We start from the raw sequence: 24,360 nt of genomic DNA on the forward strand, positions 1-24,360 counted from the left end.
TTTGTACATATGTATTATATACACTAAAAATAATTTACATAACCCACGACCTCACCCAGGATAACTAAACGCCCTATTATATTATTGAACTCTATACTCTTTCCCTAAGGTTTGTCTGTCAGTAAGTGAAATTCAAACATCTCACTAAAGGAAGAAGTATATATAAAATAGGGAGACAAGGCGAGCAAAAACCTCTGGGCTAGGTGTAAGGCTCGGCAGCCAAACGACCCCTGTGGTCGTACAGAGGGTTTCAAAGGCTGGACTCTTCCACCTAAAATGACCGTTCTTATAGCAGAGAATGGAAGGCCGGCAGGGCAGTGGGAACAAAGGGTCTCAGCGGACGAGTTGCCTCTCCCGGAGGTGCGGGTTATCCGGAAGGCTACAAAAGCTGCTGTCAGACCTGCACAACAAACAAGAAAGTGACACCCACAGGGCCTAGGGGCAGCAGCGGCGCAGCAGGGCGCACCGCAGAGCGCTCAACTGTGCACAAGGGCGCAGAGCGGCGCACAGCAGGAGCAGGATTGGCCCCAAAGCGGAGGGTAGGCGGGGCCTATGGAGGCGGACACCGGGAATTGGTTTTCGCGCGGAGCGTGGGCGGAGCCTCTGAAAAGGGCTCTCGCACTCGCGCAGGCGCAGTAGGGCAGTGGGCGGGGTCTCGTTGAGCCCGGAAGGCAGTAGGAGGCTGGGCGCCCGGCATGCGGGTGCTGGAGCCCGGTGGGCGCGGCCGCGAGAGCTGCTGACTACGTCGTGGGATCGGGAGCCGGTGGCGGCGCGCGGAGCAGGTGAGCGCGGGAGACGGTGCTGGCAGCTTCGGCGGGCGCTTCCAGCTCGGCCTGGCCGAGCGGGCTCCGAGATGCGTGGTGCCCAGGCCTCGGTCGGCAGACAGCAAGCCGCAGTGTGGGCTCAGGGCAAGAGGCCCCGGAAAGAAGGGGTGTGGGGCGGCCACCCGAAGCTGCGGACCCTCCGGTGCCTCGGCGCAGTATTCGTGGCGCGGTCCGGAGTTCTCGGGCTTCGGACGTGTCCGAGTCTCGGTGCCGCTCCTGACTGCGTCCCAGGCGGCCCTTGGCCCAAATACCCCGGAGAGGTACCTACAAGTACCTACCTACACGTACCTCCAGGGGTTGTAGGAGGCCGAGCTAACCTCGCTCGGTGGTCGGGAGCTCTTGAGAGCAGCTCACTGCAGCATCCTTGCTGGCTGTGGCTACTTCCTTCGTGGAGGTTGGCTTTAGGGACAGATTTATTCCTGAATCGCTCTAGTGTTGCAATAAGCTCAACTCGAGTTGCTTAATGAAGGAGCCTGTTATCTTACAGCGGGCAGAGTGGGATTCTATAGTCTCTTCCTAGAATTCTGTTGTTTTTCTCATGCAAAGGCTGACTTGGAGACCTGTCTCAGGTATAGAATGAATTGGTTCAATGAAACCCAGCGAAATTACGCTGTACTCAAGGTGGAAGATGGTGGGACAGGTAACTTGAGTTGTTTTGCTGTTTAACCATCTAACGTTGCATTCAATCTGTCACCTGTAACAGCGAGTAAACACAAGTCTGAAAATTTGAAAATTGCCTTGTACTGCAACCAATGCTCATGTAAATGTCATTGTGGGCGGTGTTAGTGTCTGGTGACGTCATCATAATTAGATTAGATAAGCACCGTTTCTGAAATACCGAATGGATTTTGGAAATACAGTATATAGTAAAATCATCGTTAGTGATCTGGGGGTTGTTATTCCATATAAGGTTTTCTGCTAAAAGCAGACCTGTGCAGGTCATGGTGAGGCTTAGGACAGAGTGGTGGGGTCAGAACACAGGTGTGAAACAAGTGGTAATATGAAGGTATAATAACAAGGTATAATATGAATTATATTGATCACAACCAAAGTAAATTAAGAAAAAACCCTGTTGGGCCAAGAGAGCAACTCCAATGAGCTTTGAAAGTACTGAACTTGAAGTGTGTAAGATCACAAGCCACAAGACTGTTGGAACTTCCGGTCAAACACACAAACAAAAAAACAAACTTGTAGTGGAATCCCAAAGCAGGACCCTTGCAGAGGTGTTTTGAACATGTTCTTAAATGTTATATGAGATTTATTGATGCGAATTACACTTCCAGATGGGATCTTGTGGAAAAAAATATTCCTTACACTCTGTGCCTGTGGCCTTGCTGGAAAGTTGAACAGATTAGGAATAGCAATGGGGTGTCACTTAAAGAGGCCTCTGTTACTTTGCTATCCCCATAATGAGGGAGAGAGTCTAGCAGAGGTGAGCTCAATGATTTTGTTACAACTTTTCATTGTGGAAATTGTGGGACTGGGTTGTAGCAAGGTTTAATCCTTGTGTAGAAAGCACTTTTAAAAGTTTCTCCTTGAAAGTGGCACAGGATTCCGTGCTTCACCGCCTTTCAGAAGCCATGAATACTGTTAAAAGGTTTATAGTTTTTTGTTTGTTTGTTCGTCTTTTTAAAGGAGTTATAGATCTTTGGGGGCTGGAGAGACAGAGGTTAGGGGGGCCTGCTGCTCTTGCAGAACAGAGTCGCAGAAGCTCACAACCACATGCAACTCCAGCTGCAGGGAATCTGCTACCCTCTTATAACCTCCACGGGTACCTGTACTCACACATGCATGTGTGCATGTGTGCACAAGTGCACAGGAGCGTGTGCATATGTGCACATACACACACAAAATGATAAAAATAATAACAAATCTTAAGTCTTGCTTAAAAAACAGTGGATATATGAACAGGGAAAACTGAAATGCTTGCGGACTCTCACTAAGGCAGCCTTTTTCTTATTTGACCATATCTACAGAAAAAAAAAATAAACAAACACAGAAGCTAATTTTGTATTGACTTGTGAATTTGTGTTTTGCCAATTTGTCACTCACAATTATAAATAGAAATTGTCAGATAGTTGCTTACTCCTTTATATTTTATTAACTTTTATTTTATTATATTTTATATAACTTTTCCTAAGATGTGCCCTCTAAATTATTGGAGCGCACAACATCACTAATTTCTAAGCAGTCTGTGAATAAGTGTGCATGTATCAATATCTGTTGCTAGTTTCAAATTGTTTTTCTGGGTTTTGTTTGTTTGTTTGGGGGGTTGTTTGTTCATTCCTTTTGATTTTTCAAGACTGGGTTTCTCTGTGTGCCCCTGGCTGTCCTAGAACTTATTCTGTAGACTAGACTAATCTGGCACTCACAGAGATTTACCTGGCTCTGCCTCTCAAGTGATGGTATTAAAGATGTGAGCCACTACTACTGGTCTAATCTTGTTTTTTTAACTTCCCTTTCAACTCATTGTGTCTTTTATTTTATTTATTTATTTGTTGGTGTTTTGTTTTGTTGAGACAGAGTCTCACTCTGTAGCTCTAGCTGTCTTGGAACTCACTATGTAGAACAGGCTGACCTCAAACTCATGAAGATCTGCCTGCTTCTGCCTCACAAATGCTAGGATCAAAGGCATGTGCTACCAAACCCAATGACCCAGTGTCTATGATGCTTGGATTAAAAAGGTGTTCAAATGAAGGAACCTATGTCTCATCTTTAAGAAAAACTTGCTTTTACTTTGTGTGTGTGTGTGTGTGTGTGTGTGTGTGTGTGTGCGCGCGTGTGCACTGGAGTGCCCGTGCCCTTAGAGTCTTAAGAGGACATCAGAACTTCCTATTGCAGGAGTTACAGGTGGTTGGGAGCTGCCAGCCTTGGGTGGTAGGAATTGAACTAGTGTTCTCTGAAAGAGCAGTTCACATTCTTAACCACTGAGCCATCTCTCCAGCCCCGTGCTTTATTTAGTGCATCTCAGGAATATTTGGAGCTCTTTAGATTACAAAATACATGAACTTTCTCAGGTTTGAGTGGTGACCTTCCTACAACACTCTTAAAAGTCATATAGCAAAATTTGGGTGACATCCCTTTGTCCTCTCTGATATGCCGAGAAGGCCTTCAGTAGTTATAGTACATCACTGGGTATATCCTGTTGCTAGACGTAGAAACCTTTCTTCTGGAATATTTTTGAAACGATTTGTGGCACCTGATTCTTTCTAGCAGAAGGGGTCGGCAGTTTCTCCTTGTTAGCAAAGGGAAGCATCCCTGGGCATCCAGGTGGGGAAGACACTTATTGAGAGGGTGTTAAAACTGGAGCACGCCTTGGGGGCGAAACACAGACGAATCTATAAAAGCATTGCCAGGAGTAGGCTGCTCACTGCAGCTTCCTCTCCTGCATCTCCTGTGCGTGTTAGCATCTGTATGCTTCCGAGTAGTTCCCTAGCGCCTGCCTTCTCCATGGAGTGTTTGCCACACCTGTAAGCACAGGCACACCTCTGGCTTATGAAACTTAACTAACACCGAAACAGTGCCTTCCTTGCTTGGTCCTGGTCTCTGCTTCTAGATGCACCTCTGCTGGAGAGAGTGAGACCTGTAGGACTGCGGCCCTGCTGGCTGACGTAAATAAGCGAATAAACTTTGCTCTCACAGAACAAGCTGGCATATTCTTTTGACGATGTCTCTGGGGGAAAATGATTTAAATTATGTTAACCTTCTGAAATAGAAGGGTTGGGTTTTAAACCTCACCCTGAATATTGAAGCTGCCCCCGTGTTTGCTTTGGAGTTTCACATACTCACTGTTTGTCTCAGCATTTGGTGTGCTCCCTGGAGCACGGCCGCAAACCCTTGGGGCTTCCTGTGCTCCAGGAAGACACCTGGGACTGGGTGGTCCCTTGGGCTCGGACAGCTCTAATATGATATAATATTCAAGATAAACTAGAATTTGTGCCCCCATTTTAACAAACTATTTTTAAGAAATTATAAATGCTTGCCGGGCAGTGATGGCGCACGCCTTTAATCCCAGCACTTGGGAGGCAGGCAGATCTGTGAGTTTGAGGCTAGCCTGGTCTACAGAGTGAGTTCCAGAATAGCCAGAGCTACACAGAGACACTCAAGGAAAAAAAATTTTAATGAACAAATACATTGTAAACATTTAACAAAGAAAAATGGATTGGCTGATTTGTATGCTCAATTCTCTCTGAAAACAAAAGACTGCCCTTCTCCTGTACATAATTGAACATGTGGGCAATTTATGAAAGGATCGCAAAGTTTAAAAAAAAAAAAAGCCTTTGTAGCTGTCTTTGTCGCTTCCAACCTCTCCCTGCTGCATTTCTGCTTTTCTCTCTTCTGGCTGCTAATTGGATTGCAGACTGTCGCTAACCATGGCGTCTGGAGATGACAGTCCTATCTTTGAAGATGATGAAAGGTAAATGTCTTGTTTTGCAATAAAGCTGGCCCTTGAAAGTTTGGGGGTTGTTAGGATAGGCCTGGAGAGTTCTGCGCCTGTTGGGGACACATTCTCTGTCATCACAGAATGCAGGCTCTGCTTTCTGACTTGGAGGAGATGGTAATGAGTGGGTATGGCCGCAGTAAATGCGGCATCCTCTTCCATAGACCGTTCTCAGCACAGAAGTCTTAGCACCACTTGCAGATGGTTTAGAGCATAAGAGATTAGAACAGAGGGAGAGGGAGATTCCAGAGAACAGTGTTGGAGCCAGAGTGTCCATTTACAGCCTACTCCTCTTGACACTGTCAGTGTGGCCCTGCTTAAACTTTGGGGACTCTGTACCTCCTCTTTAAGGGACTGACAGCATCCTTCTCATGGAGAGGAGTCTGAGATTTAATGACAAAACTGGTCCACAGAGAGCACCAGCCAGCCACAGTCAGCTATGACCCTATTACTTCAGTAAACATTACTGCACAAAGCCAATCATCTATATCAATATCAAACTTCTTCCATGATAGTGTTTGAATGACAAGTTAGAACACCTTTGTTGTTGTTGTGTTGTTAAATTCCCAGTCATTGGTTTTGAAAAGTTTGGAGAATTCTTGTTTGGGATCGATCTGGTATATTTATTAGCACTGCTAATTTTGGGGCTTTTGTTTTTTCGCAGAAGCGATCATAAAGTAGAGGCTTTCACTGACCTTTCCATGTACGAGACTAGCCCCGCCCAGAGTGCTGTCTGGGATTAACTGTTACAGTCTTAATTGTATTAGTATTTAGGTGACTTTGGGATTATTAGACTATTCCTGTGCATAGCTGCCTCTTGAGGGGAGAGCCGGGAGAGAGAAGCAGCTGCATGTGCTGTGAGTAGGACATCTGGGGGCATCACTTTACCATCTCATAGTTCTAGGGCCCTTGAAAACCTGGTATTGTCATGCTGGAAGGGTTAATTAATCAGTCTCTTACTGGGTTGTTTTGGTTTTGTTTTTTTGGGCTTTTTTGTTTTGTTTTGTTTTTGTTTTTTTGGTTTTTGTGGGGTTTTTTGGTTTTGTTTTTTGTTTTTGTTTTTGTTTTTGTTTTCCCCATTTTAATGGCTGTTTTATTCCTCCAGCCCTCTCTATAGCCTGGAAAAAATGACGGATCTCGTAGCTGTTTGGGACGTAGCATTAAGTGACGGAGTCCACAAGATTGAATTTGAACATGGGACCACATCAGGCAAGCGGGTTGTGTACGTGGATGGGAAGGTAGGAGACCATGTGTGACTTTGTAAAAACAAGACAGCGACGCTTGGTTTTGTCTACATAGATGGCTTATATAAAGCAATCCAATGGCTATTACAGAATACATAGTCTTTAACTTCTAACATCTAAACTTAGAATGACTACCCTGGGAAACCTGGACAAGGAGTAATAAAAATATAAATAGTACTGCCATTAGAACACTCTGAATTTTTTTATGTTGTTTTTAAAATCGAATACTAATTTTTCTCTGTGCTTATTACAACTGTATATATTATCATGTAGGAAGAGATAAGAAGAGAGTGGATGTTCAAGTTGGTGGGCAAAGAAACGTTCTTTGTCGGAGCTGCAAAAACCAAAGCCACCATCAATATAGATGCCATAAGTGGCTTCGCATACGAGTACACGCTGGAAATTGATGGGAAGAGCCTCAAGAAGTACATGGAGAACAGGTCAAAGACCACCAGCACCTGGGTGCTGCGCCTGGATGGCGAGGACCTGAGAGTTGTTTTGGGTAAGTCAGGGCTGTCGCTGCAGAGCCTTCCGGCCATTGTGATATCCTGCTCTCCTGACTTCTGTGGCCACTTTCCTAGGCTAGAGAAAGGGTCTTCATTTAGCCCACTGGGTTTTACATGTGGAATCTTAATGTCAGGTTTGATAAGGTTGGATTTGAAGGTTATAATCCTGGGTTTAAGAAGTAATATCTATCCAGGCATCGACTGTTTGCTATTTCTCTTTATAAATAAAAAAGCAGTTAGAAATTTAAGAACCCTCGAGAGGACAAGACTTTTCTGCAGGTAATAGTGGGAATAGGGTTCCATGAGATCAGAGCCCTGAAAGCCCAGGTGAACGTGAGCTTTTAAGAAGTAACCTTCTCAGCCAGGTGGTGGTGGCGCATGCCTTTAGTCCCAGCACTTGGGAGGCAGAGACAGGCGGACCTCTGCGGGGCTAAGCCTGGTCTACAGAGCAAGGTTCAAAGCAGCCAGAGCCACACAGAGAAGTCCTAACTTGAAAAAAAAACAAAAAACAAAAAACAAAAACAGGAGAGCACCTTTTCGTTATTCTAGTGCCCCCATTTCCTTCTTATATTACTAAACAAAAATGGTGTAATAAATAAATGAATCAAATAATTCATTTATTTAGGTCGTGTTTGTTAACCGCCTCTCAAAAGGAAGATAGTCTGCCAGACATTGAGGGTGCACAGACAAAAGGAACTTTGAGCATGGCTTGGCGGTCCATATTCTCGCTGGGTGCTAGCAAGTAGGGTTTTTGTTTGTCTGGATTTGTTGTGGTTTTAGATGAGAAATGTTTGTCAATAATAAGTCACATAAAAACCTCAAAGCCAGGCATGGTGGCTCATACGTCCCAGCGCTTCAGAGACTGAGACAGGAGAAGCCAGAAGGCTGAGGCACTTGGACTACAGAGTTAGACTGTGTCCTTCTACAAGAAGGGAGGGGGAGGGAAATAAAACAGTTACTTAGTGTAAAATGTCAGTTTGGTTTGTGGTGCGTCCATGTTTTCTGTAAAGTGGTACCTAGCTGAAGAGCTGTCAAATTTGGGTTTTATTGGATTTTCTTTCTGGTAAAACCAACTGAGAGTTTGCTGGTGTCTTGATGCACACACAGTGTTCATTGTTCTCTTCCTCTTCAACATTAACAGCTGTATCAGCCAGGGTTCCCTAGAGGAACAGAACTAATAGGGTGAAAATACACACACACACACACACACACACACACACACACACACACACACACATTTATCAGACTGACTGGCTTATTGCTGTGCTCTGGGTATTCCAGTCATGGTGGTCTCACACTAGAGAGAGAGTTCATCCCATGAGTCTGGTGTCTTAGCAGCAGTATCAACCTGGGACTGAAGGCTCGGAGGGGCCTTGGAGAGCCGCTGGTCTTCAGTCCACAGTGGAAGCCTGATGAAGCTGAGTTCTGATATCAGGGAGGGAAGATGCAGCAGCAGGGTAGATGCACCACCTATCTAGAGTGAAGGCAGGCAGGCTGAAAGCAAAGCTTCTTTTCAACAGGGGCTGCCCCTGGGAGGTGCTGCCCTCATTTAGTATGCATCTTCGCACTTCACTTAACCTGAGCGTTCACATGTGTGCTCTGTGGCTAACCTTCTGGTTGATTCCAGCTCCAGACAAGTTGACAACCAGGATTAAACACTACAACAATTATTAGTGCTTAATGTCTTGACTATTCATTCACCAGCTGTTGCCAAACAGTAATACTTGAATTATTTCTTTCTTTGCTTCCTGTCTACATGTTTGTCTAACAAGACACTCCCAGTCACCTAGTTGTTGGGCTGCAGAGACCTACATTTCATTTAGGAAGCACAGGCTAGCTTTGTTATTTCTTTAGTCTCCAGCTTTCAAACTACTGACTTGTTTTCAATTTGAAATCATTGTTAGTACTAAGATGGGAACAATTCGATCTGCTGTAGTACATTGCAATTACCACTTTCATTGATGCTTAAAATATCCCCTTTTGGGAACAGGGGAGCTTTATGTATGTGTGTGTGTGTTTATTTGTTTTGAGACCGGGCCTTGCTCCATCTCTGCTGGCCTGGTGTTCTCTGTGTCTCCCAGGCTGGTTGTAAACGTTTGCCTGTCCTTGTGCCCCTGCCTCCCAAGTGCTTAGATTGCAGGTGTGAGACACAAAAATGTGCTGTTTTTAACCCCCAAGGAGCTTGTTAGAGTGGCTCCTGAGTCCCTTTGGCATATTCCTAGTGGACTTTGGCAGCCACCTCCAGCTTCCTTCCTTCAGACATAACAGGATGATCGGAGCTGTTTTGAACATTTATGCCTACATTTAGATATTGAGGAAAAAATTACTTCAAGATTTTAATGTAATCTAACCAAATACTAAGAGTATTTATTCTCTCATCATTTGCTGATTCTCAGTGAGCAAAACAAGGAAATTAGGTTGGGGATGGATGGATGATAGATAGACAGACAGACAGACAGACAGACAAGGAACAAGGGTTGGAATAGGACAGAGGGAAGAAGGAAAATAGAAGGGATAGGGACAGGTCTTTGCTGGTTTGGTTTGGTTTTGTATTTTAAGACAGAGTCTCTCTGTGTATCCATGGCTAGCCTGGAACTTAATATGTAGACCAGGCTGGACTTGAACTCCCAGATCCTCCTGCCTCTAAGAGAACTTTTCTTTGAGGTGTCTTCTGAGTTCATAGTGATACTTGGTAGGTCAAGATGAGGAGTATAGGTTTTACTTAACCTTAGCTAACCTTTCCCCCACTTAGAATCCTCTTTTTCTTTTCCTTTTTTTAAAGATTTGTTTGTTTGTTTGTTTGTTTATTTGTTTAATATATGTGAGTACACTGTAGCTGTACAGATGGTTGTGAGCCATCATGTGGTTGCTGGAAATTGAACTCCAGTCCTGCTCGCTCTGGCCCAGAGATTTATTTATTATTATTATTATATGTAAGTACACTGTAGCTATCTTCAGACACATACCAGAAGAGGGCGTCAGACCTTATTACAGATGGCTGTGAGCCATCATGTGGTTGCTGGGATTGGAACTCTGGACCTCTGGAAAAGCAGTCAGTGCTCTTAACCACTGAGCCATCTCTCCAGCCCAGGACACATGGGATGATGGGATTACAATATCACATAACTTACTCGCCTCTAGCCAAATTGCAGACATATACAATAATTCCATAGCATTAGCAGTGCTGCCACCATGAACATAATCACCAACAGAGCGTTCACGCTGTTTGTGCATCATCCTCCAGCTGCTCTCGGCTCTGCTCCCCTCCTGCCAGCCCTCACTTACAGGCAATCAAGCCATTGTGTTTTGGCTTCTGTCTGGTCACTGTGATGCCTGAATCTTCTGTCAGTGTTCCTGAAGAAGGGCTCGTGGAAACAGTATTTTGAATTCTTGTATAGTGATAGCGTTATGGTTGTACCTGCAGGAGCAGGGCTTGAGGATGCTCAGCCAGCCTGCTCTCTGCTGAACTCTGCCTTTAGGCCCCCCCAAGGGGTAACAGTTGCTTCCAGCTCCTGCTCCCGCTCCTGCATGGCACAGCCATGCTTTCTCTGCCATTCTGAGGTGTGTCTCCTCAAGCAACAGCCAGAATAACTCTCTCCTCTCCTGTGTTGTTTCTGTCAGAGCAGGAGAGGGGAGAGTGACACAGACACAGCTTCATCTGCAGGAAGCGTGGTGAGAACTCTAAGCCCTTAACCACGCTCGTTGCTCTTATTTTATCTCTTTCTGTGAAGGCCAGTCATTTTACTAGAATAGTAAATCCATGTTTGTGAATGTTGGTTGATCCAGTATATAGTCAAGGAATTTGGAAGATGTTTCTGTTTATAATCTATTACTCAAAATTACCCCATTTCCTTTTGCTCCAGATTTGAACTGTATTTTTATGTACAGTTCTTATTTTTTCAGGTTTTCTTGTTGGCCTTCTCTTACTTACTTACTTACTTAACTTACTTTGGTTTTTCAAGACAGGGCTTCTTCATGTAGCCATGTCTGTCCTGGAACTCACTCTATAAACTAGGCTGACCTGGAGCTCACAAAGATCTACCTCTGCCTCCTGAGTCCTGCAATTAAAGGCGTGCGCCACCACCACACCCAGCCTGGCTTTCTCCTTCTTGTGCAGAGTATGTGTGCATCATTTGCACATCCTTCCATTTTCTTATGTCAGCATTTTCCTCATAGTCTCCATCCCTTGAGTTCCATTTTATGCGTGTTGGTGTTTTTCCCACATGTATGTCTGTGCACCCCATGCTTGCCGTCCTGCAGAGGTCAGAAGAGGTCACTGGATCCCCTTGAGGTACAGACAGTTGTGAGCTACAATGTAAATGCTGAGACTCAAACCCTAGTCTTCTAAGAGCAGCCAGTGCTTGCAACCACTGGGCTGTCCCTCCAGCCCCCCTTCCCCCTTTCAATCCTTGGGTTAGTTCCTCTCTGCTGGAGAGCAGGAGATCCCGGCCCGGCGGCCTAGGGTTTACTCTCATGGATGCTGCCGGCAGCTCCCAGTTTCATCTTGGTCCCTGAAATGCATCTTTAAGGGGTTGTTTCTGTGGTTGAGGAGATAAACATTTCTTGGCTTCTAAGCTGAGCTGCTATTTTTCTTGAATATAGTGAAATCATTTCCCTCGGAATGTATGAAGGTTTTCGTCCCCAATTTTACTCCCATGTTGTAGTCTTCACTGTTTTAAATGGGTTGTGTGCCTGTGTGAGTCTCCCCCCTCCCCTTATTGAAGCTTTACTAATTGGCTTTATCCATCTTTCTGAATGTCACCGTGATGTGGTCAGGGATGCAGTGACTCACTTCATCCCAACACTTACTAATGGAAATTTTAGTTGTGAGAGGTTTAGAGCAGTGGTTGCAACCTCTTTGGAGGTTGCATATCAGATATTTACATTACTGTTCATAACAGTAGTATACGTACAGTCATGAAGTAGCAACAAAATACTTTTATCATTGGGTATCACTACAGCATGAGGAACTATGGTAGAGGGTCGCAGCATTAGGACGATTGAGAGCCCTGGGTTAGAGACCTAGTGCGTGTGAACATTCTGGCCTTCGTTTTTGGACAGCCTTGCAGTGTGGTTCTGGCTTGTTATTATATAACATTGCTTAGATATATTCATGGTCTTTTCACTTGTACAAATTTTGAAAAATTTGTATTCCAATATAATCTATTTTTATTTTATGACTCTGGATTAGCCATGTCCCTCATGGGCATGTCAGCAAATCCTTCTAGCTAATTTAGATAGTCTGAACATGTGTGCATTTCAGTAAATAGACTGACTGCCAGTTCTCACTACCACTCTCCCTGATCTTAGTGCTGGGTGTTCAGCCACACATTGTGATCAGCTGGGTTTCCCTGCCTCTGACCATGTGTAAATCACATTCAGACAGCCTCTGGGGTGACCAGTTACCTTCCCCCTGTCACATTTAGCCCTCAGAGGCTTCCTGCAGTTTAAATGAGGTGGCCATCTGGCTCAGGATGTAGAGAGAAGGGAAGCTCCTTTGACTTGTGTCCCACAGCAGGTAGCCTGCCAGAGTCACACCTTCTGCTGGACCCTCAGACATGACCCCTGGGCTTGACTTTGTCCTTGGATCCCAGTGCCCACAAAGATCACTCTTTCTCTCTGCTTCCTCATCTGGTTCCTTGTCACCACAGTCTTCCAGCTTATTCTTAGTACTCCCGTGTTGACAGGCAGTGTTGGGGACTCCCCCTACTGTGAACTATGGTAGCAAGCTACTATCTGAGGATGTACAGTGATCTTGTAGAGCCCGCCCGTGTGATCTGTTTCTCCCTAGCATCTAGGAGTTTATGTGACCATCCAGTTAGCTCTGTCTGTGTTGAGGCAGGAGTTATCACTGGTCACTGGTGCTGAATCACATTCCCAGGGACCACCTGAACTTACTAAACCACGCTTTCTATGACTAAGGGCCTCCTCATCCCCTCACTGATTTGTAAACTCTTTTACAAAGATTGTCCTTCGGAATTTGTTTTGTTTAATCAAAATTTTTAATCACATTCTGATTGAGACTATAACCTTCTTAAAAGATTTCAGTAAAATTTTTTGGTTTCATTTATAAGCAGAGTTTCTTCAAATTTTGAAAGTTCTAAAGACATTGAAAGTATGGAGTCTTAAAATGTAATTGTAGTTTATAGTGTACCCAATTTTACAAAAGAAGTTAACCTGACATATAGAATTATAACTTGGAATACATGTTGCTTTTACAGAAAAAGACACTATGGACGTATGGTGCAATGGTCAGAAAATGGAGACAGCGGTAAGTTGCCTTCTTTTATCCTGGTATGTGACAGTGACACATACCTCACCCTGGAGCTTTTTAAAACGTAATATAGAGGCAAGGGTATATGGGTGGGGAGGGCGAGAGCTATAGAGAAGGCGCAGTCATATAAACTGCAGGCAAGTGCAAGGGCCCAAGATTCCCAGCTAGGCATGACCCCGCCTCCCCTCCATACCCTCTTCACCCTACCACACACACACACACACACACACACAAACTCACACACACACACAGCTGGAGAGATGGCTCAGTGGTTAAGAGCACTTGTTGCTCTTGCAGAGGGCAGGTTCAAGTCCCAGCACCCACGTGGTGGCTTACAAACATTAGTGGCTCTGGTTCCAGGTGATCAGCGTCCTTTTCCCACCTCTATGGCACCGGGCACACATATGGTATATAGATATACATGCAGGCAAAGCATGCAGACATATCAAATTTAAAAGTTAAAAGTTAAAAAGAAGAAAAATTCATTTTATATATTTGAGGCAAGGTTCCTCTGTGTAGCCCAGGCTGTCCTAGGACTTGCTTGGTAGACCAGACTGAACTCACAGAGATTCCCCTGCCTCTGCCTTCTGAGTGCTGGAATGGAAGGTGTGTGCCACCATGCCTGCTTCTCAAATAATTTCTTTAAAAATGAAATAGAATTTTAAGACAGTAAATGAAAGCTAGGGCTGTAGCTCACTAGCCGCACACTCACCCACGGGTGAGGCCCTCAACTTCATCCCCAGCACCGAAAAACTGGCAGTAAAAAGGTGGGTTTCTAGAAATCATTGCGGATGTCATTCGTACAGAGTAATGGGTTTTAGTTATAAGTGCACGCAGCTTTAGGAAGTGGGGTAAAGATAATGTTCGTCTATGATGGGCTTGTTATTAGTGACTGGCAGGAAGCCAGCAGGAAGCCAGGCCTCTGTAACCTCACTGCCTGCTTGTAGCTACAGCGGTTGGGCAGAGTGGGCAGCTTCCCTACCTCAGCCTGCCCCCGTCTGTGCACATATGCAGGCTGCCTACCCCTCCTGTGCAACACGGATTTTCACCCCAGTGTCATCACTAACGTGTGTGAAGCTGCCAAGAAGCAGGGATCGTGTTAGCAACCCTTGCTGGGCTATCCAAAGGCTCCTGCCAAGGCTCAGGACAAAGTACCCCAGGACATGCCACACACATTACACATCCCCTAAAGACCATCTGCTGGAGCGGCTCAGAGCCCAGAAAGCGCTTCCTCTGCCTCCCATGTGCTTGCTGTTGCTTAGAGAGCGTGGGCTCCTGGCTAGCTCACTCTGTCCATCTCTCTGATGCTCAGATGTGCTGTCAGGACCCAGAGACTCATACGCTAAGCAAGGCCTCGAGCACTGAGTCAGATCCAGCCCATGAAGACAAGGTTGAAGTCTGAGTGTGCTTCCCTTGCTTTCTGGCACAATTCATTTCTGTCCTCAAAGCTCCTGCTTTTTCATCTCTAGTTCTGTTCCATAGAAATAGAATATGACCCATAAGTATGAAACTTAGATGTCATTACACCTCTCCTAGAAACAGCACTAAAGGGAAGGGGAAGGTGGATTAATTTTAATGCCTAATTTAAATCAGTATATCAAGAGTGTCATAAGGAGGGCTGGAGAGATGGCTCAGTGGTTAAGAGCACTGACTGCTCTTCCGAAGGTCCTAAGTTCAAATCCCAGCAACCACATGGTGGCTCACAACCATCCAAAATGAGATCTGACACCCTCTTCTGGAGTGTCTGAAGACAGCTACAGTGTACTTATATATAATTAATAAATAAATCTAAAAAAAAAAAGAGTGTCATAAGCACTCATGATGGCACATGCCTTACTTTAATCCCAGCACTCAGGAGGCAGAGACAGGCGGATCTCTGTAAATTCAAGGCCAACCTCATCAGAACTGGGTAGTTCCTGGTCAATTCCAGGACAGTTAATACAGAGTGGTCACGCTGGGTGCCCATTAACCTTAAACCTGGAGGGAACTGGTTTTCTAGTGGGAACCCTTCTGTCTTTTGCATGATGGCCCTTCAGCAAGTTATTAAATATGTTGCTCTTCAATTTCTGTGTCTATAAAGTGAGTATAATAAAGATACTTCCGGCAGCTGCTATGAAGACAGCTGAGCTGTTGAGAATAACTGAGGAATGTGTGTTGATGTGTCACTGGTTTTAGTTTTACAAACATCGTCTATACTGAGGACACAGAACTTTCTTCTCCTGAAACTTAAGAGCCCTCAGGATTTTGAAACTTACAGCAAACCATGGGACTCTAAACGGAATCTCTAGGCTCTAATTTCGCAGTGTTTGATGTTATGACCAGTAACTTGATGTACATTGGTCTTTTGGCTGTGTGTATATCTGTATAAGGGTGTCAGATCCCCTGGCACTGGAGTTACAGACAGTTGTGAGCTGCCATGTGGGTCCTTTGGAAGAGCAGAGCCATCTTGCCAACCCCATGACTGGTTCTTTAAGATGACATCACTGCTTGGACAAAGCTTTCTGCACCCTGACACTTCCTCTTTCGCTGTCCTAGGGCGAGTTTGTAGATGATGGGACTGAGACGCACTTCAGCGTTGGGAACCACGGCTGTTACATAAAAGCTGTGAGCAGCGGAAAGAGGAAAGAAGGGATTATCCATACCCTCATTGTGGATAACAGGGAAATCCCAGAGCTCACTCAGTGACACCTTCTTACTGAGTTCTGAGCCGAGGAGGTGACCTCGGGACTCGCCGATGGCTGTGGTAATTAAATGGGTTCAATATGTACATATTGTTAGATTTAGTCTGCAATGTTTTTATTTTTATCTTTTGTTACTTGAAACTGTAATATTCCAATGGTCAAGAAAAAACAAGGACTCATAAAAATGTATTTTTTAACTAATATAAAGTGTTTCTAATTCAAATGGAAAATAAAATGTGGACCAAACCACTAACATCCCACAACAGTAACCTTGACTGTAGTTAACACTGTAAAATAAAATGGTGCTGCTGGCCCTGCACAGAGGTGGGTTTGGTTTCATGTGTTTCGCGCCTGTGCAGCTAGGTTAGCCTGTCATTTGAAGCAATTGATGTAATCAGAGAAAACAAGAAGCATTTTTCTGCCTGAAGGCATGAAAAAAATTCAGTGATGTCATAGAAGAATTAATGTAGGTGCTGAAGAGATGGCTCAGCAGATAGGAGTGCATGCTGTTCTTGCAAAGGACCTGGGTTCAATTCCCAGTATTCACGTGGCAGCTCACACTAGCTATAATTCTAGCCCTAGGGGATCGAACCCCCTGTTTTGACCTCCATGAATATCAGACATGCATGCAGTACACATACATACATTAGGACAAAAGAATCATACACATAAAAGGAAAATAAATCACTCACACCTTTAATCCGAGCACTTGGGAGGCAGAGGCAGGTGGATCTCTGAGTTTGAAGTCAGCATGGTCTACAGAGTGAGTTCCAGGACATCCAGGGCTACAGAGAAACCCTGTCTTGAGAAAAAAAAAAAAAAAAGGAAAAAAAAACAAAAAAACAAAAAAAAAATGAATTTTATATAAATTCAGAGACAGGAAAGAAATACCCTTTATATATGTATATAGTCTTAGAAATCCTTTTATAATGCCCACATTAGGAGAAAATTAATAACCAAAAGTGGCAAAAAGAGAAAAAAAAGGAATCTTGTCTTCATCTGAATGCTGGTTACAAGGACAACTTATAAACATTAATATACCTGTACACTGTTTACTTTTCTATAACATATGCTCTGCACAATCTGAAAATAGTAATTTTATAACTGGGTTTAGGGATGTAGCTCAGTGGTAGAAGGCTTGCCTAGAGTGAGTGAGGCCGTGTTTGAATCCAGCACTGCCCCTGTGTGCACACACACAGACACACACAATGACTGAAGCATATACAAGCCTACTCAACGCATTCTTTAAAAGCACCCTCACTCTCTCTTCTCTTAGCAGTCTATCACTTAGGAATGAAACCATGAGCAATGGCCCAGTGGTAAGAGAACTAGCCAGCCTTGAGCTGAAATTGTGGCCTAAAATAAATCTGTCTTTTAAATTGTTTCCCTTGGGTATTTTGTCATAGTGATGGTTGTGATTATAGGGGGAGGAATAAAACAGATCCATATAGAGAGAATCTCTTACAAATGTCCCCTGTCAAGAAAAAAGCCAATAGCCGATGAGCTGAGATGCGAAGGAGTGAGCAGGCTGGGACTGAAGGAGAGGTAACAAACTACACTGTAGGTAGAGAATAGTTTAAATGGGTTAAATAGCTTACGAGCTGGTCAGGGAATGGGCCTCAGAGTTGCCATTCCAGGAACAGACATTGGGAAAGGAAAACTTGGAATTAAAAATAATTTTTTTTTATAGATCCAAGAGTAAGAGGATAGAAAATCCCTCTATGGCACCCTAAAACCATAGGGCAGGAGTCTATTGGCAAACCAAGGTGCTGAAGACAGGAAAGTCTAGAGGAATGGCAAGAAGGTTTAAAACAGGAAGCTTATGGTGTCATACTACTCCTGAGGGCGAAAGCTTGAGAACTGATGTGCATGGCTGTAGGCAGCTCTTCTGGGCCTGACATCATCACCACCTTGGAGTGACCTTGACCCTTGACAGTCATGGCGCCAAAATCAACCACTTCGGCAGGTAGCAAGGTGTGTGGTAAAACAATGGGCCTTGTGGCTGCTTCCTATTGGAAGGAGGGGGAAGAGTCACAGACCTTCCATGAGATTGTAGTTGATACTCCCTCTGTTTTAATATAAGAGGTAAAATAATTGACTGGGATGGGACTTGTCAGAGGTACAGCTGTCTGGGATTCACCCATGATCTTATGAGAAACAAGTGAGTCTTGTTGTTTTCCAAGCTAGACCTGACAGGATCTTTCTTTGCTTTATGGACTGCCTCCCTATTTGGGGTGTGTAGATGTTTATTTTATAAAACACGAGACACCAGTTGCTCTGGCAACCTGGGGGAGGATGGTGAGGAAATGGAGAACAGCCCCAGTGAGATGGGCCTGTACTACAGCGAGTGCAGAATTGGTGGGGCATGAATAAAGATGAACAAAGTAAGTGACCATTGGAAGGCACCTGAAAGCCATGGGCAAGGCTCCATTGGCAAACCAAGGGGCTGGAGACAGGGAAGTCTAGAGAGGAGAACTAGGCATTTGGAAGCCTGGGTGCAGGAGAAGATGGAAGTCCAGAGATGATACTCCATGTGCACATAAACACTGAGTGGCCCCAAGACTGAACCTCAAGCACCAATCAGTCCATAACCTGACAGATTAGGATAACAGCAAACCAATACAAGTGCCCATTCATCAAGGGTGGAACAGATGCCCATAGCAAGAAATACAGCCAATGACCAAACTCCAGATACAGATCCTATCACAAAAAAACTACATGATTGACCAAGATAAAACATCTCCCAAAGTGAGCATTCTCATAGTTGTATTCCCTGAGAAAAGCAACTTAAACAAATAATAACAAAAAGTTATTTTAAAATAGCAACTCTAAGGATGTCAAAGGAACTCGAAGAAGAAGATATAAGTAAATGCCAAAATGAAGACTGAAAACACAGTTGAATGAAACAAGGGGGAAATTTCAACATATGAAAATAGAATTAAAAAAAAATTCTGAAGAAAAGCCAGACTAAAATAAAACTCAAAATTAAAAATTCAGTAAGCCAAATAAAAAGTGCAATTGAAAGTCTCACACATGGAATGAATCAAGTAAAAGAAGATCAAAGCTTTTAAAAAAAGGTATTGAATAACCTAGTCAAAGAAAATATTAAATCCACCCCCCTCAAAAAAAAAGACAAAACATGAACGGAACACACAGGAACTCTGAGACACTGTAAAAAGGAAAAACCTATGACTCATAGAAACCCAAGTAAAAGGTACAGACAGTATTTTCAACAAAATAATAGAAAAAAATCCCCAAATCTAAGGAAAAAGATGGCTATCAAGGTTCAAGAGAATAGATAGATAGATAGATAGATAGATAGATAGATAGATAGTATATCACATTAGGCCCAGGAGGAAGAAAAGCTCCCATGGCTGCATAAAACACTGAATACACAGAATAAGCAACAACAGTAGATATCAAAAGTTTCTACAAGTCACTCACTTATAAAAACAAGCCCATCAGAATAACAACTGACTTTTCGGTGAAGACTTTAAAAACCAGAAGGACTTGGACTGATTATCTGAGATTTCTGAATGACCACAGATGCCAATCCAGACTACTATACCCAGCCAAACTATCAGTTGCAATATACAGAAAGAAAAAAAAAATCTCTGATAAAAGCAGATTAGAGAAATGTATGACCACTAAGCCACCTCGAAAGTGGATACTGGGACAAACACTTTGATCTAAAAAGGATGGAAACAAGCAAGAGAACATAGGAATATATAAGCAATTTTAGAACAATCAAAAGAGATTTAAGAAAATGTAACAAAATAAGAGGAGTTAATACAGTAACTCAATATTTACCATCACAATTAAACAATAAAGAGACCCAGACTAGCATATCGGATTGGAAAGCAAGAACCATCCTTTTGCTGCCTCCAAGAAACATACCTTACCTTAGGCAAAGGGATGGAAAATGATTCTTCAAGCAAATGGAACTGAGAAACACACTAAGACTCCATGGCATCTGCAGCAGGAACCCTGTGGTCTTTGATTTCAGACTTTGTCTTTACAACTGAGAAGAATTTTCTGGAGCTTGAGCCACAAGCTGTAGGAAAACAGTTGTTTATCCTAAGTGAGTGACATACAGCAAGATCTGACTCATTAACTCCATGTGTGTGTGTGTCTGTGTGTGTCTGTGTGTGTAAGCCAGAGCCCCTTTGGAGGCCAGAAAAGGACACTGAATCCCCCATAGCTGACACTGCAGGCAATTGTGAACTATCTAAACCCTAGCCTGGTGAAAGACCAGCCAATATGTGAACTCTGGGTTCAGTTGAAAGACCCTGACTCAATAAAATAAAGAGGGAAATGATTGAAGAATCTCAAATTTGGGTCTCCACAGCATATGTGTACACATACATACACATGCACCACTCAACACAAATAGGTACTTTCAGCCAGTCTTTGCTACTTTGTGGATTCTTCTTTTTCCCACCCTTTATCCCCTTTGGTTTTACCCCCCATCACTAAATAAGAGAGATAGAAGGAAAGAGGAGGGAGAGGGAGAATAGATAGAGATCTTTGAATCTCTTCTTGTTTCTTCTTTGAGCATGACTACTAACTAACCGCAACCAACCTCCCTGAATGACCTATCAGTTATATACCTTCTGAAAAATTCCCAGGATTCCAAACATCACACAATCACAGAAACTATCTGCACCTGACTAACCCATGCCTCTACTAGAGCATGAGGCAGATCACAGTCAGCTGCTGCGAAGCACCCCCACATCCCCACACCTGAGATTGAAACGAAACCGTGTTTGTACTATTCCTGTGGCTTTTAGAAAAACCAAACTTCCAGAATTTTCACTACATATACTCACACCAATAAATTAGAATATACACATTAGCATGAAACCGTCAGCACCCAGGGGGAGGAGTTGCAGGCGCTGAATTTGCAAGAACCCAACTCTGGAGAGCCACTGCTGTGATGAACTCCAAACAGGACAAAGAGTGAGCACACTGCAGTTGTTTTCTTTGGCTCTGCAGTGCACCTCGCATCCAGAGAACATGGAAATGGAGTCAAAGCAATATTGTTTGAAGGACTTAGTTTTGTTTTGGTTTTTTTTTCTAAGACTCAAAATTCAAATCATATTTGCTTTTATTGATTGATATCCAGAAAAATTACGTCTCCAAGATAATTGCCCCGGGTTCCTTAACCCCTTGAATACAGAAGGAACTGAAGAAAGAGAAAAAGGAAACAAAATTATGAAACACTAGTTTATCCTCACTAAGGACTTCTTTTTAGGTTGATGACGTGTGGGAGCACAAGGCACATTTCACTGAAGATACAGGAGCAAGGAATCAGCAGAACTTAATTAAAAGTTCAATTGATGTAACCTCTGGGGCAGATGATCAGCCTGAAAAAAAAAGGCATCTGCTTAGGAAAAGCAACTGTGTATAGTAGTGCAAAATTTACATATGCTAATGAAATTAGAAATATATTTTAAAGCCTCAACAATGCAAACCACTTACAAATACAAACACCTAATCCAAACATTTAGGAGGAAAGGCAGAGGGAGCCTAAGTTCAAGATCAGCGAGGGCTACAAAATGAGACCCTTAAAAATATATCAATAGCACAGTTAAGAGTGTATACGACCCTTGGGGCTTGAGAGATCTCTCAGTGATTAAAAACACTTATTACCCCAGAGAGGACCCAGGTTTGAGTCCCAGTGTCCATATGAAGGCTCAACCTTAATGCTAGTTGCAGGGCGCTTGGCACCCTCTCCTGACCTCTGAGAGCATCTGACATGCCTGTGGTGCAGACACACATACATGCAGGGAAACACACAAAACAAATCTTGAAATAATTTAAAGAATGTACACTGTCCTTATTAGAAAACACAAATGGGACCGCTGAGATGGCTCAGTGGATAAAGCATTTGTTGACCATCAATACACCCTGAATTTGATCCCTGGGACACAAATGGAAGGACAAATCAACTATCTGTTCTTTTATGACCTCCAGCATATGCCATGGTACTTGAGCACACACAACTGTAATAAGAATACATACACACATATATGCATAAGTAAACACATGAAGTAGAAACTGATAAGAGAAATGGCACTAAATGTACTGAGGAGTGCCAAGAAGTGCTTGGAGCAGTGAGACTGAGAACTATGGTCGCTCATTCTGCTCACTTATTCCACACTGTAGGAGATATTTTTACCTGGCAGCACTCAGGCCAGACAGAGTACCTTTGACTAGAGTCTGCACTCATTGCTGCTGCTCGCAGAAGACACCATAACCCTCCTCCCCCAACCTCCCACCGCCATACTGCCTGTGACCAGCACAGTGTGCTTTCTCCTACCTAGCTCTGTGCAGACACTCCTGCTCTAGAGGGGTACAGCATTCAGAAAACTCTCGAGTTCCACGTGGGACTCTTCTTCACCTCTCCCCTGGATGAATCCATAAAATAAGGTTCATCCAAAAAGGAACAGGGAACATTGGCCTGTGTATGTGGGAGGTGCCATAGTAGGCCTGCGGATATGGGAGGGGCCCTGATTGTCTACATCTAGGGTTGTACCAATCAGAAATTCCTACTAAACACGTGTCCTCAACAATCTTCCAAATCATGAGACCCTAGGTCTCAAAAAAGGGATCTTAAAACTGACATAACAGAGCACTTGTCACCATCCGCCTGCATCAAGTTAGCTACAGGAAGAAGGTCCAGTGTACTTCGAGCTGTCACCTTTCCGATTTCTGAACTTGGGCACTGGTCCACAGAGAGGAAACTTTGCAGCCTGACGATCATAAAGCAGTCCTATTGTCCTCCTGGCCATCAGCGAGAGCTGTGCACTTCCCAGCCCACCCCATCCTCCATTTTAAAAATGAAAACAGCGACACGAGGGCTGTAACATCACTGCCTGATACCCACTGGCTTCTCCGACCCGTCGGTTTTCGTCCTCTGTTCCAGCCCCAGTATTCTAAACACCCAGCTCTTCACCACAGAGACCACATTTGTCTCGATCCATGAAAACGCAAGCTCAGAGCGCTCCCTCACATCTCCGGAGGGATGACTCCGACAGGCGTGGCCACGGTGAAAGCTTTTTATACTCTCTGTTTCGGTACCCACAGAGTAGACTGGGGCGATGAAATCGATTTAATTCTCAGGGCAAGTCAGAAGACAAGGACGACAGCCGCAGTGCACGGTGCAGCTCGGGTTCTTTCTCACACAATACAATTTCATTTATATTGAAAATCATCATGAACTTTGCAAAGAAGTTAGTCACTTCCTGTTTTTCTCTGATCTAAATGCATGTGATAGCTTTACGTTTTAAGCTATGTGAGGACCTTAGAAATACTTCAGAAGGTGACATAATGCTAGGACTAGGGACAGAGCTCTTTCCTAGCAAGCATGAGGCCCAGGTTTTACTCCTAGCGCAGTGAAAATGAACAGATCCCATTATTACTGTAAAACACCGTTTGTTTTATGTAAGTTCTGTGACTTCAGCACTGTGACATTTCACCCTGTTACTGAGAAGGCGCACTCTCTACCCACTACAGTAACTTACCAACAACTGTCAGCTGAATGGTCCCCTTGGCAGTACCAAAGGCATGGGACACTCCACACTGATAGGTGCCAGCGTCAGAGAGCCGAGCATCAGTTATATTTATAGATGCCTCACCAGACCTGATGTCATTACTTGTAAATTGCACACGTCCTTTCATATCTTGATAGAAGTTGTCGTAAATCTTGTCTGCTAAATATACAATAAACTAAAATTTAAAAGAAGCAGAAAGAGAACATAAACAAACGTGGGCTGAAGAAGTGGCTCTGTGGTTAGAAGCATGTAGCTCTCATCAGGGGACCCAAGATCAGGTTGCAACACCCACAAAGCAGTTCACAGCGTAACTTTCAGATTCCATGGGATTTAATATCCCCTCTGACCTCCACAGACACTAGACACGCATGCAGTTCAAGAGACTCAAATGTAATAAAAAATAAATCTAAAAAAAAACTTTCAGTAATGCTATGCATATACCATGTTACCATAAAACTTTTTTTTTTTTTTTTAAGAAATAGAAATGAAAGAGAAAGTAAAGAGAGCTGGTGAGCTGGCTCAGATGACAGAGACCCGAGTTAGGGCCCTGAGAGCCAATGGAAGAGGCAGACATGATTTCACAGACATGAAGCCCACCACTAGAATAAGGGGTTGGAGGGCGGGCAACCCCAGGCACTTGCTGGCCACTCAGTCTAGCCATCAGTGAGCCCCAGTTTCAGTGAGAGACCATATTTCAAAACACATGATGGAGAAAGAGGGCGGGTGACACCTAACCTCATCCTTCAGTTTCCACAGATAAAGGCATGCCCACACACATACGCTGCGCATACACACACATCTGCCCCACACATACTTCATTATATACAGAGGGAG

The 24,360-nt window shown here is 43.9% G+C and overlaps 2 protein-coding genes across 3 annotated transcripts in view; one reads left to right on the forward strand and one right to left on the reverse strand.

Moving 5' to 3' along the window:
* The first annotated feature begins 642 nt into the window (after positions 1-642).
* On the forward strand, positions 643-16,289 carry Faim (Fas apoptotic inhibitory molecule). 2 transcript variants are annotated; one of them, NM_001122851.1, is made up of 6 exons: positions 643-782; positions 5,185-5,241; positions 6,371-6,503; positions 6,783-7,011; positions 13,237-13,286; positions 15,825-16,289. In NM_001122851.1, exons 2-6 carry the CDS (start codon positions 5,198-5,200, stop codon positions 15,972-15,974), a joined length of 606 nt encoding a protein of 201 aa, NP_001116323.1. In that variant the 5' UTR covers positions 643-782; positions 5,185-5,197; the 3' UTR covers positions 15,975-16,289. The 2 variants fall into 2 exon arrangements, with proteins under 2 accessions (NP_001116323.1, NP_035940.3); NM_011810.3 differs by lacking the exon at positions 5,185-5,241.
* A 4,945-nt stretch (positions 16,290-21,234) lies between these two features.
* Positions 21,235-24,360, reverse strand: part of Gm1123 (predicted gene 1123) — a 28,726-nt gene continuing 25,600 nt past the window's right edge. The window contains exons 7-8 of the mRNA NM_001080776.1: positions 23,497-23,701; positions 21,235-21,336 (exon numbers count right to left, since the gene is read on the reverse strand). Coding sequence (NP_001074245.1) covers positions 21,332-21,336; positions 23,497-23,701 — 210 coding nt within the window. The 3' untranslated portion in view covers positions 21,235-21,331. The remainder of the gene's footprint in view (positions 21,337-23,496; positions 23,702-24,360) is intronic.

This window comes from Mus musculus, chromosome 9 (genome assembly GCF_000001635.26).
Source record: "Mus musculus strain C57BL/6J chromosome 9, GRCm38.p6 C57BL/6J".
NCBI classification, from domain to species: domain Eukaryota; kingdom Metazoa; phylum Chordata; class Mammalia; order Rodentia; family Muridae; genus Mus; species Mus musculus.